Source organism: Grammomys surdaster, unplaced genomic scaffold (assembly GCF_004785775.1).
Source record: "Grammomys surdaster isolate TR1022 unplaced genomic scaffold, NIH_TR_1.0 165, whole genome shotgun sequence".
NCBI lineage: Eukaryota > Metazoa > Chordata > Mammalia > Rodentia > Muridae > Grammomys > Grammomys surdaster.
This window is the reverse complement of record NW_021604613.1, coordinates 2,366,884-2,386,613: the sequence shown is the minus strand read 5'-3', so window position 1 is coordinate 2,386,613 and position 19,730 is coordinate 2,366,884. Positions and strand designations below refer to the sequence as shown.

At 41.0% G+C, this 19,730-nt stretch overlaps 1 protein-coding gene across 1 annotated transcript in view; it reads left to right on the top strand.

Annotated features, from left to right (window-relative positions):
- The first annotated feature begins 9,098 nt into the window (after positions 1 to 9,098).
- The window catches only part of Hibch (3-hydroxyisobutyryl-CoA hydrolase), a 73,698-nt gene continuing 63,066 nt past the window's right edge, over positions 9,099 to 19,730 (top strand). Inside the window, exons 1-2 of the mRNA XM_028765846.1 lie at positions 9,099 to 9,235; positions 15,593 to 15,635. Of these exons, the coding sequence (XP_028621679.1) occupies positions 9,201 to 9,235; positions 15,593 to 15,635 (78 nt within the window). The 5' untranslated portion in view covers positions 9,099 to 9,200. The remainder of the gene's footprint in view (positions 9,236 to 15,592; positions 15,636 to 19,730) is intronic.

Here is a 19,730-nt window from a genome sequence, read left to right as displayed (position 1 = left end):
TAATCGTCATTTTCCTTATGTTTTACTAATTATTTTTTGGGCTTTCTGTACTCTTGCAAAGATTTTGAAGGATAGTTAATTATCTAACCTACACAGTTAAATTTTATCTTGAAAATAACAAATAGAGCCGTTGGATGGTTCTACAGGTCTAACAAGTTAAAGGAGGCTTGTGGCCACCGCTTCACTTCAAGATTAGAAGTGAGCACTCAGCCCCTGATCGCATCCCCCGTCTCTGATCTTCTGTTCTCCATTCTTCTAGGCATTCCCTTAAGATGTGATCGCAACAGATGATTCAGCCTAGAAGGTCCCTGCACCACGGCATCTGTCTCCAATCTGTCGTCATTGGTGAAGTCACTTGGGAAACAGTGACTTGAGGATACCCTTTCCCACAAGTCTTCTGCTCACTGCAGATCATCTCCTCCCTCATCTATTTGGAACCTTAACAGTCCAGTTGCTGCCTTGCCTTCCACTGTCTTTTTGCCCCTAAATACCAGTAGAGATTATACATATTTAAATCAACTTTGTCACCAGTATTATGGGATGCATCACTTTTTTCTTTTGTTAACTTTTAGAGGGAAGGGTTTCAATGAGATGATTTCTGATCTTAGTAACAATATACTATTCATATCAATATTTACTATTTTCTCTATCTTTTTTTTAACCTCTATTTCTTCCGTAAGGGAAGAGAATGAATAGTGAATGACTAGCAGAAAGCTTCTGAACATGAAGAACTTTAACAATGAAAAGATTTAGAAAAACCCTCAAACTGTGTCTCATACATGGGAAAGCATATCATCTCAACACATTTAATTTTATTTTTCCTCCCCCAAATAAATATACATATTTAGAAACCCAGTGTCTTCAGAAAGAAACAGTCATGCGTGCCAAAATTTATATTATATACTTATGGATATATACTGTATGCTTTACATATTATATTGCTATGCATATGTTTACAGATAATATTGCTATACATGTTTCTACAGATAAGCCTGGAGAAAGCTTGAAGTATGTATTTACTGTGATAATTTGCAGAGGCCTTTGTAAATGTGTCTACATAACATAAATACTTTTAATAATGTATGAACTTGACCTTCTGTGATTTGTAGACATTATATTGTTACTATGTACAAAGGCTAGTATTAAAAACAATGTAGTCTTTAAAATATCAATGTCATATCTTATGTTGCAAATGTGAGATGTATTTTAATTTTAATTGCTGGAGAATATAACATGTCATACATCAAACTGAGCAATGCATTGAAGGTTTTCCCCCCTAATGAATCTTTCTCAGAAGGACTACCCTGCCAAAAAAAAAAAAAAAAAAAACCCAAAAAACCAAAAACCAAAACCAAAAACAAAAACCCTCATCTTTCAATTTTCTTGGATGGGGTATATTCACCACCTGGCAATTAACTAAGAGGAAAAAACTTGTTCACAAGAGATTTGTGGAATTATCTAACCAAAAGAAAAAAATATTGTTGTTGTTGTTAGCATATAATAACTCTTATTTTGAGAGATGCACAAAGTATTCAGTTATTAGACTCACTGCCTGTTCTCCAAATAGAGCAGGGTTTGATTGCCAGGAGCAACTTGGCAGCTTACAACAGTCTATAAATCCAGTCTTTTGATGCCTTATGTTGGACATATACAATATACAAACATATGTGTAGACAAAACACCCATACACATGTAAGTAAGTAAGTAAGGAAGGAAGTAAGAAACTAACTAACTAAATAAATAAAATTTAAGTCCATGTTTATTTCTGTTACAGCTACACATTCTTAAGTATAACAATAAAGCTTGTAAATGTGTATAAGAACTGGGTCACTCATTTCCACAGCTGCTCACTGTTGATATTCTGGGTCTGCATTTCTCTTGAATGTTTCTGGACATATGTACATTTCTTTTATTTAACAGAAACCATTTTAAAATTTTCCCTATTTTATTAATGCTCCTTTAGTACTGGCTGTTACTAAAGAAATTCTGTGAGCATGGGCATTGGTTGATGACCTGAAAAATGAGTCATCCTTGTCTGACAGATGTCATGATTTTGAAACCTATGAACAACTTCAGTAGCGAAACAGATGATTAGACCTCATGGAATGTTGAAGCAGCCTATACACAGTTCAAAAAGTTATGGGGCTGAAGAAGTGGCTCTACAGTTAAGCAGACTTGCTGCTCTTACAGAGGATGCTCATTCAGGCCCCAACACCCACAAAATACCCCATAACTGTCTGTAATTTACTTCTAAGGGATCGGATGCCCTCTACAGGCACCAGGCAGTCATGTGGTACACATACATACATGCAGGCAAACCCTCATACACATAAAAACTAAATCTTTTTTTTTAAAGTATACAGAACAAAACTAATCAGAATGTCCTAGTGAGTCTTGAAAATGAGAAACAAATTGACCAGCTAGTGAGTACAACAACAACTACAACAAATCAAGAATAACTGTTAAAATGCTTTCATGGGATGATGTTATGAAATATAGTTGATAGTAGACCAATCAATGAAATAAAATCTCTCTTACAAATCAAGTTGGAATGAAAGTACCAAAAAGATACAGGGAAGAATTTGGAGAACCAGATGCATTTTCTCTGGCATACTGGATATGCTTCATATTAAATTTTGGATTCAAGTCTCATTATGTCATATTTCCACTTAAACACCTCTAAGGTGGTTTCTCAGGCCTCTGGCAATCTCCCAAGGATGGGGAAATAGAATACATAGTTATGGAGAGATAGGAGGAGGGTGGATTAAATGGGGATGAGTAGGAAAGAGGGATAAAGAAGGGAGCATAGGAAGGGGCAAGCAACACTAGGGCCATTGTAAAGGCCATAAGAAAACTTATTACTGTGGAAGAAATTTAAAGAGTTACCAAATAATGGGGGAGGGAGGACCAATACTGCTGAAGGAACACAGCAATAAAATGAGTCCTAATGGCAGTTTGCTGTACCCATAGATCTGTGCCGACTCAGTCATCATCAGAGAAACTTCCTCTTGAAGTAGATGGGAACTAACAAGAGATCCACACCTGGACCATGTCAGAAGATGTAAGACTTTGGATAGCTCAATCCTAAATAGGAGATCTTCACAAAACCATTGATAGGATAAATGTGGTGAGGGAGGGTACCTTTGGTAGGCCAGGACAAAGGTGTGCCTTTTCAAAACTATGCTTGCAACAGATCTAGTGTTTGAGGTTTTCTTGGGGAGGGGAGAGCAAAAGGCCATCTTGCAGTGGGGACATGTGGGAGAGATAGAGGTGGGCAGGCAGGGACACAAGGAGACAGAGAAGGAACTACTGAAGACTCAGAGAGGGAGAAAGAGAGGAGGAGGGAAAGGAGGAGGGGGGTGAGGAAGGGCAGAGATCTAGGGTGACTGGGGGTCCATTTATGCATTGCACCTAGCACACCTGGCAGGTCTGGCAGTAGTAAGTGATTGCTAGGCTCCCTGAGCGTTGGCTAGTGAGAATGCCTGCTTGCTAACACCCTTCCCTCACTGCTCAGGGAACTATGCAGACGAGGAGGTAGAAAGATGGTTAGGGCAAGGTAGGAACAGGACTGATACATACATGAACTCACAGAGACTGTGGCAGCATGCACAGGGCCTGCACAGGTTCAAACAAGATGGGGTCCTAGTGCTGAGATGGGGGGAAAAGGAACATGAGCTCCCATCCCTAACCAAGAAGCTATCTTCAAGCTACATCCACTTGCAAACAAAAACTTAGTTTTCCTCAATGGAGTCTCACTGAAGGGTCACACTTAAGGGTAGGCCCCATCCCCAACACAAACTCAATGGTGCTTTTGTAGACTTTTTTGTCTCATATTGCTGTGTTTGGGCAATTTTTGTCCTACTTGTCTTTTGTTTATGTTTTAGGGGTTTTGATTTGTGTTTCTATGGGTTTTGGTTTTGCGTGTATGTGTTTGTTTTGCCTTTTCTTTCTTTATTCTTATTTGTTTGCCTATTTTCTAAAGAGACAAAGAAAAAGGCATGGAGTTAGGTGGGTGGGGAGGTGGAGAGAAGCTGGGGGGAATTAGAAGAGAAGAAATCGTGATCATGATATATTGTAAGAAAAAATGTTTTCAATTTAAAAAAGGAAAAGTATTTCCACATATTAACAATTTTGGTTGTAGAAGGGCTCATTTTAATGTAGGTAAAAGACTAGGAGATAGAGCCAGATTTCGCTGCTTAGCCTAATGCACCTCTAAAACCTCAGGCTCCATCAGACTGCTTCACTGCACATGTAGAATAAGAAAATGGCAGAGCCATTAAGAGAAATACTGTTGAGTCTTGTGACATGAGAGGGGGGTATATAGTACCTTTTGTGGATGTATACACAGCTTAGCATTGTCATTGGTAGCCAGAGTCAAGGCCTGTTTTCTAAACATACCTGAGATAGACGGCTAGAGGCCTTCAGCTGTGTTATCTCATTCCCTTACTTGAGTGAACATTGAACTTCATACACATAACACATACAGGCAGCCTATCATCTGTGCACCCTGTGTACCAGATCTCTACAGCCAACAGAGAAGAGAACTGTGAGAGGCAAGAAAGTAAGTTGGTTGACCATGCATGACTTAGTTAGTAGGGCTCGGCAAGCTTCTGTAATCTGACCCCGAAGCAGTATTTATTTATTTATTTATTTATTTATTTATTTTTACACATTTAAGCACATATTACATATAAGCACATACTTAACTTTGGAATAACATTTCCTCTTAACAATTATCACAACAAAATGGTATGGCTAAATCAAAACACATTTGCAAAGTATGCATCTTTTGCAAAGTCTCTATGACCTTTTCCACATGGGTTCTACTGAGTGAAAAGCAATGCTCAGGGTAAGGGTAGTAGGTTGAAGCTTGGCTCTACAGAATAGCAAAGATTACCATGTTATTAACACAATCATTCCCAGTTTTTTGGATGGAAAAATCAGGTATGCATATCCCTTCTGCCGAAGAGTCTGTGTTAAAAAATTCTTGTTACAGCTTTGCTAAACATCACCTGTCTTAGTGTTTTTTAAACATTCCCTCCAAACCTTCTGATTGGTTTAACAAAGAGCTGAATGGCCTATAGCAAAGCAGGAGACAATAGGTGGGACTTCTGAGCAGAGAGATGGGAACTCTGGGAGAGAGCGTGAGGTTCGAGATTTGCTATTGAGATGCAGAGGATTTGGACTTATGAAACAAAGGAAAGGTATGTTTGAAAGTGACATCTAATTGAGGGGCAGATAAAGTGACAAATCAGAGAAAGAACTGACAGAACGAGTCAGAGATAGGATACACCCAGCTCTCAGGAGAACAACTATGTAAGAGCAGCACAGGGAGAAAGTCAGTTGGGAGTCAGTGCAGTGAGTGCAGTGGAGCTGAGCTCATTCCTGAGTCCATGCAGTGCAGTGCAGCGCAGCGCAGCAGACATGCAGTGCAGTGCAGCACAGCAGAAATGCAGTGCAGCGCAGCGCAGCAGCATGCAGTGCAGTGCAGAGCAGCACAGCAGAGGCAGCTGAAGCCAGAGAATGACAAGGAGCCAGAAGATTAGAACAAATTACCACTTAGTTTGAGGCCAAGCAGAGCAATTCAGTGAGAAGCTGAGTGAAGCCAGATTGAATTAGTCACTTGGAGAGGAGTTTGACACTTTATAAAAATGGTAACAAAAGAACGAAGGAAAAAGTGTTCAACACATTAGAGACCACAAAAATAAAAATTTAGGCCACAGTGAGATAAAACTGCACACCTCAGCATGACTAAAATTAAGAGTAACAACACAAGATTTTGATGAGGATATGGAACAACCAGATCATTTTTCATTTCAGCCTCCAGCCATTTTCTTAAGTGATCAACTAATTACCCTATGGCTTAACAGCTCCAACTTCACATGTATGCCCAAGATAAATGAACACAGACCATATAAAATAATACATGAAAGTTCACAGCATCAGTATTCATAGTAGCTCAAAGTGGTGACAGCAAAATCTTCATCAATTGATGAAGAATTAAAAACAATACAAAAAAAAAAAACAGCTTTATATTTGGGGCTTGGGATGAGGTCAATTGATAGAGTTCCTGCCTGGCATTCATGAGGCCCTTGGCTGAATTCCCCAATGTAACTTAACCCAGGCACAGCGGTGCACAACTGTAATCTTCAGTACTTAGAAAGTAAAATTTGAAGAACAGTTCAAAGTTATCCTAAACTACCTAGCAATTTCTAAACAAGCCTCCCATTCCCACTTCTTAGGGTTTTATTGCTATGATAAGACACTACGATCAAGGCAACATTTATAAAGGCAAACATTTAATTTGGGCTGGCTTACAGTTTCAGAGGTTCAGTCTGTCCATTATCATCATGGAAGGAAGCATGCAGCATGCAGGCAAAGATGGTGCTGGAGGAGCCAGGAGTTCTACATCTTCAGCTGAAGACAGCAAAAGGGGACTGTTGTTTTCTACAGGCAGCCAGGAGGAGACTGAATTACACACTGGCATAGCTCACCTTACACAGTTTTTCACTTCCTACTCCATACCTACTCCAACAAGACCACACCTACTCCAACAAGACCACACCTACTCCAACAAGACCACACCTACTCCAATAAGACCACACCTACTCCAATAAGACCACACCTACTCCAATAAGACCACACCTACTCCAATTAGGCTACACCTACTTCAATTAGGCCACATCTCCTAATAGTCTGACTCCCTTTGGGCCAAGCATTCAAACACAAGAGTCTATGGGGGCCAAAACAATTCAAAAACACCACACCTTTCTTGTCCTCCTCCCTCCTCCCTCTCCCATACAATTCCACTAAAGTAAAAGTATTATCCAGTTAGAAAAGGAGTGTAGTGCTAATATATGCTACAATGGGAATGAATCTGAAAAAGTGCTATGTGGAGTAAAAAAAGCTAATTGCAAAGGTCCACATATCGATTATACACTATGTGCCCAAGACAGGCATATGCGCCATCAGGCAGAGTTCCTCTGTGGTCTCTGCTTCCCTTGAAGTCAGGGCAGGAACTATGCATAAACTGTAAGCTGAAGTAAATCCTTTCCTCCCCAAGTTGCTTCTAGTCATGGTCTATCACAGGAATAGAAAGCCACGCTAGGTTAGATATGGTGTCCTTATGTAATAATGAAAATATTATACAATCAGTTGTGATGCTGAGGGTACAAAGTGAAAATGCATGGTCCTTTTTTTTTTTTTAAGGAAATTAATAGTGGCTACCAAGATAGTTCATTGGGTAAAGGTACTGCCTCTAAGCCTGACAGCTTGAGTTCATCCCTGAGACCCACATGATGGGAGGAGGGAACCAGTTCCTAGAAGTTGTCCCCTGACCTCTGCATATACACCATTGAACTTGAATGTGTACAGATCCACACAACAAAATAAATAAATAAACAAATAAATAAAAGTTTCAATGGCAGAGAATTAAATCAAAATAGGGCCCCTCTAAACATGAAGACTAAAGCATAGGTCCCTTTCACATGAAGCCAGGAAAAGGATGATTTGGCCCTAGCTGCAATAGAAAGCTCATCTTTCCAGTAACATATGCTGGATAGGCCAACAGATTCATTCTTTCCCTGAATGAATAGGACATGATACATTTGTCAGTGAAGCCAAATGGCCACCACTTGTACCTATTTCAGGACTAATTGCAGGTCAGGAATTCTTTGTGTCTAATGTCTTCCACTTGTATGGTGTCTGTTGGCTTCCTCTGTTCTCTAGCTATTATTATATTTGATCCAGGATAGAAAGATAATTTCTGATCAAGTATCTTATAATATGCCAAAGACTAAGTTCTTTAAGGTCAGGGTATACTTCAGTGGATGACACACACACCTTTAATTTTCTACTCTCTGAAACTCTTCTTGGAATTCCTCATTTTTGTTAATATCCCAACACTTTTTTGTTGATGAAATGCTTACAGCTAGACATCTGTATGAGTCTAGAAGCAACTCAAGAGTAACAGGTGTCTTGGTTAGGGTTTTACTTCTGTGATTAGACATCATGACAACAGCAACTTTTATAAGGACAGCATTTAATTGGGGCTGACTTACAGCTTCATAGGTTCAGTCCATAATCATCAAGGTGGGAACATGGCAGCCTCCAGGCAGGCATGGTACAGGAGGAGCTGAGAGTTCAGTATCTTGTTTGGAAGATAAACAGCTGAAGACTGGCTTCAAAGGCAGCTAGGACAAAGGTCTTAAAGCCCATGCCCACAATGACACAGTTCATCCAACAAGGCCACACCTTCAAATAGTGACACTCCCTGGGCCTAGCATATTCAAATCACCACGGTGGGTAGTTAAATATGGGTTTTATGTAATAAGCTGCTTTCCAGAGTAGGTATGGTTTTGCTGATAACAGTGACTTCTAGTTTGTGAGCATTTTCTTAATCAGATATTTTGACTGTTAGAGGTAGACTGAGGGATCTGTAAATTTCCCCAAGATAATTAGCAATGTTTCAAAGCAAGTTCAGCTATGTAGAATACTGAATGACACTGAGCTCTCCTTGATATCAAATGCATCTCATCTGTTTCCGTCTCAAAGAACATTTAATTTACTTATTTTTCCTAGACAAGGTCTTGCTGTGTAGTTCAGGTGACCATTCTGTTTCAGCTCTCTGAGTGCTAGCATTATAGGATTGTGTCTGTAGTGTCTGGTTTAAATTTACCTTTTCACTTAAAAATTATTAAAATTACACAAAACTCCTTCAGATCAATCAATACCTGCTGGTTAAACTTAAAAGCCAAACATAGATAACCAGCTGAGCGTTTCCCAAGACAGCCTAGTCTAGTGAGCAAACTCCTTTCCTTTCCATCTAAGTTTTCTCCTTCTCTCTTTGCTTTGTTACCCACCTCTCTGCTTTTGTCTTGGCTCCTCCTCTCCCTCCCTCCCTCATCTAGTTACGCCCCTAACCAGGCCCCGCCCCACCTTCACCCGGGTCCTGGCCCCGCCCCGACCATGTCGGTCCCAGCCTGCCCTGCTCGCTCTTACTCGTTTCCTCAAGCTCCTGTTTTGCCCCGCCCATGAGCGTAGGACAGCGGAAGTGCAGGCGATGGGCCGCTCTGGCCCTCCGGAGGACTTGTCGTCAGTGACCCGGGTTCTCCTCTGCTCGGATCGGCGGTGGGCGGATCTGACAGGACGAGCTGGTCGAGCCGCTACTCTCTGCCTCTTCAGCTCTGGGTTTTTAGGCCATGGGGCAGCAGTATGTGTGGCGGCTCCAGTCGAGGTGAGTTGGTGAGCGAGCCAGAGCTAAGGGCTGGCTCTCCGGGGGAAAAGGATCGCGAGTGTCACCGCAGGCCTCGCAGATCTAGTCGCCCTTGTGTGGCAGCCCTCTGCTTCCCTGGCCCGTGGCCGCAGCGGGAGCGTCCTCTGACTTTGCTCTTTTTTCAACAGCACCTTCAGTTTCCGACCTCTAGCTTCTGTTTGGCCTTGACTTCCCACGACTTTCCCCCTCTCCGTTCGACTCCTTTTTATTTTCTTTCTTGCAATTGGGTGAAGTGTGGGGACGCTTGACGGGAACATAACTGCAAATATTAACTTTTTGAAAGTGCCTCTCACTGCAATCGGACCTCGACAGAGGGAAATGTGGTAGCACCCATTTTAGGAGCTTTGGCTTGTGTAGTTCCTTTCCCCAGTACAATACACAAAAACTGCAATTGCCCCGCTGTGAAACGCTTCACTGAAGTACTTTTTTGGGTGATGAAATGTTTACTGTTAGACATCTGTGTGGTCTAGGAGCACCTCAGCAGTGGAACGCACCCTTGTCCTGTCTGCACGTTCCTTATGCCTTATAGTCTGTTGTGGAAAGTTCCTGCAAAGGCATAGAATGTTTCTTTGTTCTAAATGAAAAGTTTCCGTTGAAGCTAGAGAGACTCCGCAGTTTTAAGAGCCTATACTGCTCTTGAAGGACTGGCTGAGAGGATAAAGTTCTGCCTCCTGTGTGGCTCATAACTGCCTTTAACAACGGCTCCAAGGAGTCTGATAGTTTCTTCTGGATTCACTGGACACCTATATTCACATGGGCATACATATAAATATATACATAATTAAAAATACATCTTAAAAAGAATAGTGCCTTTTCAGTGGAAAGCACCAACATTGTATTCAACGGTTTGATTTTCAGGTATTTTTGTTAAACATTGAAGTTGCCCTGCTTCGCTTTTTTTTTTCTTTTGTGGTGAATACTAGGCTAGCATCTGCTCACATATTCATTGTTGTTGCTTTTTGATGATGGCAAATTCTAAATTATTTGGGAACCACGCAGGAGAGGCATGTGTATTAACAAAGTTAATTTCATCGTGAAAGATTCTGTCATTACTGTGGTTCAGCTTGTCCCTATTTCACTCCACATTTCAACATGTAAACTACCAGGACCAATTGGACAGTATTGATCTGAGGTCACTCTTTTCTAGATCTAGTCCTGGGACAGATATTATCCTAGCAAAAGGGATTGGAGCCAAGGTCATGCAGTCAAGAGGAGTGAATTCCATAAATGTGGAAGGAGATCTGAGACTGCTTCTGGAAGGAAAGGGGCAGGTGTGCCTTGGTTGATGTGACTGAGCAATGCCATTGAACTTAGCCTCCCTTTGCTCCTCTGGTGTTGTCCTGTGTCCCTATCACTACAGTGCCAATTTATCAGTTGTGTGGTTTTCTCTGTCTCAACATCATTTCTTTGAAGGGAACTTTCAAAGTATTGTATACTTGATTATCCTGAGTCCTATGCTGAATGCTTCAATTGCACTTCAAATGTGTACAATTATGTGTACACTAGATTTCTAAATGATCTCTATCACTCATTTTTGTCTTTCGTTTTGGATAAGCTGACTAAGTTATGAGTTTCATTATGGCAGTACTGTACACACTATTTCTATTGTTGGTTTTATTCCCACTCTCCTCCCCTGGCTTAGTGTGCTGGTCAACCCTCTTCCTCCACTCCCTAGTTCTTCTGCTTCATGGCACCTTGGTCTTTTACTGTCATTCCCTCCTTACCATCCTGCAGCCTTCCCTTAAGACCTTTTTGTGCTCTTATGGTCCTATTTTAGTTTTATGACCTACAGTTACCCCATATATATAAATCGAGCATCCACAAACATGCTGTATTTGTCTGAGCCTGGGATACATTGCTTATCATAGTGTGCTAACTAGTTTTTATGTCAACTTGATACTAGCTGGAATCATATCAGAAGAGGGAATCTCAATTCAGAAAATGCCTCCATAAAAATAGGGCTTCAGGTAATCCTGTAGGGCATTTTCTTAACTAGTGATTTGTGTGGGGGGGCCTGGCTCATTATGGATAGTGACATCCCTGGACTGGTGGTCCTGGGTGTTAGAAGAAAGCAGGCTGAATAAGGCATAACAAGAAAGCCTATAAGCAGCACTCCTACATGGCCCTTTCATCAGCTCTTGCCTCCAGGTTCCTGTCCAGTGTGAGTTTCTACTCTGTCTTCCTTCAGTGATGAATAGTGATAGGAAAGTTTAAGCCAAATAAACCCTTTGTTCCCTGATTTGCTTTTGGTCATGATGTTCAATCACAGCAGTAGACACCCTTACTAAGACACTTAGTAACTTCTAGTTCCTATTTTCTTGCAAATGTCATGGCTTTCCTGCTATAAAATTCTGTTGTGTCCATGTGCCAGAGCTTCCTTTATCTGAGTTATTGATGGCTGTCTAGGCTGCTTCCATTTGTTTGCTGTTGTGAATGATGCAGCAGGAAACATGAGCATCTAAGCATCCTTTTGGTAGGGCTTATAGCCTTCTAATGTTATCTATTTCTCCCACCCTCCCAAACCTTATCTCTTCTTGTAGACTCAAGCTTATATATCACCCTCAATTTAGAACCTACATTTTGCAGAAACTTGATGGGCTTATTTCTTCCAGCTTGAGTAAGTTCTGTATGTGAATGCTATATAAATCTTACTGAGTTTTACTTCAGTGTCTGCTCTTATCAGTTTAGAAGTTCTCATAAGTGCCTTCCTCGTAATGAAATTAAATAACAGTTTACTAGCCTGGATCTCAAGGATTTGAATCTAAGTTTACTTTGTGAGTAAAATAATCTGTTGTAACTACCAAGAAGCACTATTCTGGGCACTATACTGTAGGCAGTGTGGGCCAGGTATTCCTATCAATCCTTAAATAAATACTTAAGACAAAGTGATATTTAGTTACTGACCTTGATAAGTGTTTTAAAGGAAAAAGTACAGATTGTGTAAAGCCTGCTTTAGATAGAGAAGGCTAGCTAATTCTGTAAAAAGATTGCTGTTAAGCAATCCACCTGATGCCCTCTGCCTACCACCATTGTTTGACTCCTGGTGCTTGCTGTCTCTGTCTTTCATGTCTGGTAGGACAACAGTACAATCTTTGAGGCTTACTATGCATTTTTAAATTTCTGTGCCAGGAGACACAAACCCCAACAGACCAAGCAGAAGCATTTAGTGATGGTCACTACATGATCGCAGTGGGTGCCAGGAGGGGACTGCTGGGTGAAGTAGAAGGCTCTTCTCAGCTCTGGTATTGATGCTGTTGGTAAAATGTAGACCCACTATTCCTGCAACTATACGGATATTAAATATTTTGTCCCTCATAGGGTCATTCATTTTGAGCTACAGTGTTTGTATTTATCTCTTACAGATAGGTTCAGGTTTTGGCGCCTCTGTGCCTATTACCTCCTCATGTGTCCTCAAGTCCTCACTGCTCTGTTAAGCTTCAGGGTCTTTTCTTCATTTGTTATTGAATGTTTTTGCTCTTTGTCACACCATATGAAACCTAAATATCAAATTCGTATTCATCCTATAAAGCAGCCAGTGTCCTTTTTAGTGTCTCAGGACCTGCACTCTCCTTCCTAGTCTTGCTTGAAATCCTATTTGTTTCCAGAGTTTTCACTTCAAAGCCTAGTAAACCAAGTGGCTGTTGTTGTGAGTTCACCGCATTTGCCTTTTGACCTATTCACTCTGAGGGCTGCTTGGGCAATCTCTTATCACCCTACTTTGCTTGAACAGTTTGAATACAGCTGTGTGATTTTGTAAGCTTGTGTTTGCTTTATTGGATAATTTGTAAAGAAGTTTCTGACATTTTTATTCTTCTAAGATTGTGGTGTTTTGTTATTGTTTGTTTGTTTGTTTGTTTGTTTGAGACAGAGTCTCTCTGTAGCTGTAGACTGGGCTGGCCTTGAACCTGCCTCTGCCTTCCCAGTGCTGGAAATAAAGGCCTGCACCTTAGTGTGCATTGTAATCACCAGTACGATTCCATGTCCTGCCTTCAGTTTCGTCTGTAGTAGGTCTCTGGTGGAGCAAATATTCTGCATTTTGAGCCATGTTCCAAAGTACACATGGTTCTTGTCCAGGCCACAGTTGAAAGATTAATTTCACATCCCCTGCAGGGATTACATAGGCTTGATAATAACTGAACAAGGACTTCTGAACTCCTTGAGATGTGTGGAACCTTCCCCTGTCCTGAGGGCAGCTTTGGAGGTAGCAGAAAAGGGAGAGATGATAAGTTTGGAATTATTTATAGCTTGAACTCTCAAATATCATACTTTGTTTTTGTTGTAATAGGAATTGAACTAAATGCTGTGTCATTGATCTACATCCCAAGCCCAAGATCACTTTATAAATAAGTTTAGTATGCATGGCACTAAATGGAAACAATATAATTAGTATAGACAATGATTTAGTTACACTTAACTTTTCTTCCCTTGTCATCTGTCTGGTGTCTTTGTGCCTGTAAGTGCCTTGCCTAGTGCTTCACACTTGGGTGTGGTAGGTGTGGGTTATCTTATTTTGATTCCAGCAGAACTGTATCTCAAATTAAACTGATTTGAAGTTAGGCCCATGTTTTTCATGCCCTCATGTGTCTCAAATACTGGTTAGATTGTTACTTGATTTTTCCAGTCTTGGCAGCACTCTCTGTAGCTTTGAGCTGGCATTTAGTTACTGGCCTTATTAAGGACTACAGAATATTTTGGACAACTCGCTTGTACTTTGTAGTAGTCATTTTGTGACACTTTAAACAAAATCCCCATGCCTGTGCCTCACCTCCATAATTTAAACTTAACTGGGGTTGTTATGGCCAGTTTTGGAATGTTTGCTGGAGTCTTCAGCAGATTCTAGTGTACACACGGGGACACTGGGATCTTAAGCAGATTCTAGTGTACACACACAGGAGACGTTGTCTTCAACAGATTCTACCTTATAGACGCATGGAGAACACTGGAGTCTTCAGCAGAGAGTATTGTATTGCATCCTTACCAAATTAAGAAAAATTACAGATTCCACATCTTAATATACAAAATAAATAATCAAAATGTAAATTAAAATTTTACAGACTTTGATTTATAAAATATATTTAGATTACAAAAAAATAAATGGAAATCTTGCACAAAAAATGTAATAAATATCTAATGGCATGTACAGTGTTATACAGATTAGTTTGAACACATCTCCACTATTCATTCCTTTCTCCTCCTAAATCTCTGATAGTTGTTTATCTTTCTGTGAATTTCAGAATTCTGCCATTTTCAAAATATCCTACAGTTGAAATCTCCCAGGATTAGTCTTTTCACATTAACCTCCTAGGAGTACACATTAATTTTCATCCTGACATTTGTGGGATGTTTGTGTCAGTAGCTCATTTCTTTTCATGGCTTATATTCTTATATGGATTTATTTAAGGACACCCTGGTTATGCCTCTGTTTTGGATTTATACATGAAGCTAATAAAATGAATGTGTAAGTTTGCAAGTTTTCTTGTAAGTGTGCGGCTCATTTAAGTCAAGCTCAGAGTAGGATTATTGGATTATATGGTATTGTAGAGAGCTTTCCTCAAGTATAACAACCATCGTCTACACACACACACACACACACACACACACACACACACACAATGTGCTTCCCAAGCCCAGGGTTGTTGACTGTTGACAGTCTTCTGTAGAGAGATTGAGAGACTTAGTGGACCCTCATCTGAGATTCCAGCCTCTCCCTCCTGCACCTCCCAGCCTTTTGTCTGTAATTCTGTGCTAACTGCACATGTCCTTATGGTCTTGGAAAGTGCCAGAGTGTATAGATCATGGAAGGCTAACAGAAGCATGGATGTCTATGCAACTATGAAAAAGTTGACATCTTTGTTGGGACTAAACATTCTGGTGGTGTGGCTGCTTAAGGTTACCCACACTTAAACACTCTGTAAGTTAACCCCTTATGCATGCTCTGTAAGTAACCCCTCATACATGCTCTGTAAGTAACCCCTCATACATGCTCTATAAGTAATCCCAAACAAGTGTTGGTTCCCCAGGTGGCATTAATGGAATTACTTTGGTTAATCTTTGATTTCCACTAAGTAGGTGGTTGGCATTTGTTTCCATTCCCAAGAAAGCTCCCAAAACACGTGGGAGAAGAGTGTTTAGTTCTGGAAGAAATTGCCAAAGTCCTTTCAAATGGATACATCATTTCATCGCTGTGTTTGTCAGCAGTTTTAAATCTCTTTTTCAAGGTTTTGTTTCAGTAACCTTTAGAAGAGGCTTTAAGGCTTTATAGAGTTTGTACATTGAGACATAGTAACCTGTTACCATGTTCCTCTACATTCCTTTCAGGTTCAGCTCCTTCAGAAGAGCCAGTGTCATTCTGCAACATCTGGTAAGTTGGGAGTTTCTTTTGTTGGGATTGATAGTTTATGATACAGCTTAAGAGTGTCACTATTTGGGAAATAGACAGCACTGGGTTGGCGGGTTTCCCTGGTCCTCTATTCACTGTTGTCAATCTCTTAACCACAAGCCACCTCTACACACTCTGTGTTCCAAGGCTTCTATAATGAATGTGGGTAAATCTTACTGTCGTGGTTTAAATGCTGAGTGTACAACTTAATCTTGGTTTCTAGTAGATTGCCTTTTGATAGATAGTATTCGTGTGTGTGTGTGTGTGTGTGTGTGTGTGTGTGTGTGTATGATGAGGATAATATTTACTATATAGAGCTCCTAAATGTTAATTCTAAAAATTTAGCATGTGTCTGGAGAAATAGCTTAGCAGTAGTTAAGATACTGGCTGCTCTTGTAGAGGACTGGGGTTCATTTCCTAGAATTGATGGGTTACAACAGTGTGTAAGTTCATTTCCAGTGTATCTGATGCCCTCTTGTGGCCTCTGTAGGTGCTGTAAGAATTTGATGCAAAGACATACATGCAGACAAAGCACCCGAACACATAAAATAAAACCTAAAAATCTTTTTTTTTTTTAATTTCTTTTTTTTTTTGAACATGAAATGCTTTTTTATAGCATGTTTTACAAGGGGAGGGGGTAAGAGGGTCCAGGTGGTGGAAAAGTACAAAATCTTCTTGGCCTGTGCCTTGAAACATGTCATGGTCTATATGGTACACTGCCTTGAATTATGATCTACCTGCAGTTCTTCAGAAGATATGGTACACTGCTTGAGTTATGGTCTCCCTGCTATTCTTAAGAAGACATGGTACTCTGCTTTGAGTCTATCTGCAGTTGCTAAGCAGGATCTTGCAGTTGCCAAGCTTCAGAGGACATTGTGCAGGTGGGGAAAGGTAGGGGGTGAGGGTAAGGGCGAGGGTCCTGGCTTCTGGCATCTCCCCCTTCTCTGTTTAGTTAGAGAAGGCGTCTTATGTTCAATCCCAACTATGTGAGTTTTGAATTTGGATGTCTAATTATGGGGGGTCTTAGACAAGTTCACAACCCCAAAACACTGATGTGAGACGAGTCACATCGATGGTCGAAGGCTTTAGGCTGTCGACGATGGGCAACGTCAAGGGACTCTGATGTGGGTGAAAGGAGGGTGAGAGCCCTGTCTTAGGCCATGTAGGCTGCACCCACTCCCAGCACCACGCACTCCTTTTCGGCTGCATTGGGTGGGCCCCTGGGAAGTGGACCTACAATAATCCCGTCATTGGGCTAACTCACAGCCATCCTAGTCTCTTGTAAATGTTCAAGTTACCAACCATTTGTCAGTTTGGGGTGTAATATTGTCATAAAGGAAGGCTCCCCAATGTTAGCGGCCATATCAAGGGTGGCCTTGGTTTAGGCAAAAGCCAATTTTTGTTGTGGTGATCAAGAGGCCAAGCTCTCTAGCGAGAGAAATGAGGGCAAAGCCAGGCATACCAGGAACCCTTCTGGAGGGCGTGGAAGTCTAGGGGTCGACCGTAGGGGGAGGCAGGGGAGCTGACAGCTGTGTCAGTCTCCTGCGGAGTCACTTCTGGATCCTCTGCAATTTTCAGCTGATGGTAATGAACTTCAACTGCCTTCTTGATGGCAGCATCAACCTGGTTCCGTGGACGACAGGTCACGGGCGATGATCTCTGTCTTGCTCAATCTTGATGTCGTGCACACATCCTCTCAATGAGGGTCCGTCCGGATGGGTCCGTGCCTCGAGCCCCACGTCTGGGTGCCACTTGACCCGACCGGCGGGTCCTGGTTATTCGTGGGGGCGAGGAGGACTGCAACCTGCTATTCTTCAGAAGATATGGTACACTGCTTGAGTTATGGTCTCCCTGCTATTCTTCAGATGATATGGTACACTGCTTTGAGTCTATCTGCAGTTGCCAAGCAGGATCTTGCAGTTGCCCAGCTTCAGGGGACCTTGTGCAGGTGGGAAAAGGTAGGGCGTGAGGGTAAGGGCGAGGCTCCTGGCTTCTGGTCCCTCTGGGTTAGAACTTCTAATAGCAGGCATCACGGGTGATTCAATTTTACCTGGAAAGAAAAAAGAAGGGGATTCTCAGGGAGATTTCTCTTCCCTGGATGTAAATTGTTATTCATCATATTTATGATTGGGCCTTGCTTTGTGAGGGTATCTATTTTTTTTATTAATATTTGTGGTAGCCGGTTAGCTGTGCCTTCTGTGGTATTGGGCAGGCATATCAGTCCTCGGCTCCATAAGGGAACTGGGACTGGGGCATTCCCTTTATGGGTATGAGGGTCCTTCCCCATGTCTGTGGCAAGTTTTGTTGGTCTTGGTGGTGCCCGAGGTCACCAACATGGTCAGCAAGAGATTTGCCATGAGCTTTCAGCTTTAGAGAGAGAAAAGTGAACAAGGCATGATGGAGAGTATTTCAGGGGGACTCCTTCTGAGGGGGTACCGTTCCCCCTCTTTTAAAACCTAAAAATCTTAAACTAATACAGTGTGCAGTGAGTGTATAAATGATACCATACTTTAGCAGTTGTTATGCATGTTGTACCTTGCAAAGTTAAACATTCATTGTTTATCAGATTATAGGAAAATAATTTTTATTCAGTTTTGTATCTTTCAGAGAACTTGATGAATACCTTAGTATGAATAAGCCACCTGCTATAGCACTATATGCAGGTGCTGTGCTAAGTACTTCACATATGTGTTAGCACATTTAATTCTCATTGTAGTCCTATGAGGCCTGTAGCTCTCATGTAGTTCTAAAGCTTCTTCAGTAAAAGTTTTTTGTTGTTAATTTGTGTAAGCACTTTGTGACAAGGTCTGATCAGAACATAGATGCAGCTCCTTTTGTCTTTAGCCTGGCACTTGACTGTGCCAAAGAGCAGAATGGTAAGAACCTGTCTTTAAAGAAGTTTCACGTTGTTTTCCTTGGCTATGGTATGCGGGAGCTTATGTGACCATAGTATGTGTTTATGTGACCATGGTATGTATTTATGTGACCATAGTGTATGTTTATGTGTCCATGGTGTGTGTTTATGTGTCCATGGTGTGTGTTTATGTGTCCATGGTGTGTGTTTATGTGTCCATGGTGTGTGTTTATGTGTCCATGATGTGTGTTTATGTGTCCATAGTGAGTGCTTATGTGTCCATGATGTGTGTTTATGTGTCCATGGTATGTGTTTATGTGTCCATGGTGAGTGTTTATGTGTCCATGGTGTGTGTTTATGTGTCCATGGTGTGTGCTTATGTGTCCATGGTGTGTGTTTACGTGTCCGTGGTGTGTGTTTATGTGTCCATGGTATGTATTTATTCACATATGGGGCTCAGCAAGATAGCAGAATGGCTCATCTTTGACAGGTTGCTGAAGAAGCATATCTTACTACAGGGATGATTTTGTTAACTAGATTTATCTGGTGAGAAATTCAAATTGAAAGGATGCATGTTTTTCATTATTCAAAAGGCTTTCTTAAAGATCTTCTAAGTGCCTATCATGTTTATCTGCTAGTGAATTGTCATAAGAATTATATACACATGATTTTTTTTTAAAGATTTATTTATTTATTTTATTTATGAGTACACTGTAGCTGTCTTCAGACACACCACTAGAGGGCACTGAATCTCATTACAGATGGTTGTGAGCCACCATGTGGTTGCTGGGATTTGAACTCAGGACCTCTGGAAGTACAGTCAGTGCTCTTAACCACTGAGCCATCTCTCCAGCCCTATACACATGATTTTACAAAGGAAAATGTACACGTTTAATGCTGTCACAGTATAGTTCTCTAGATTTTATTAGATAGTAAGTACATGTGTGCTGTATGTTTTAATTGGCATATTCTAGGTAAAAATTTAAATTCATTTATTTTTAAATTCTTGTGATCTTGAGGAATTCTTATATGCTAGGCAAGCACTTCACCACTGAGCTGCAATTTTAAAATTTAAACTGACTTACCAATTTTAGTTTATGTTTAGGATTCATTTTACTGTTTTTAATTATGTCTGTGTGTTGGGTGTCTGTGTGTGTCTGTATATGTGAATTCAGGTGCCCATAGTGGCAGATTCCCCTGGAATTGGGGGTACAGGCACGAAT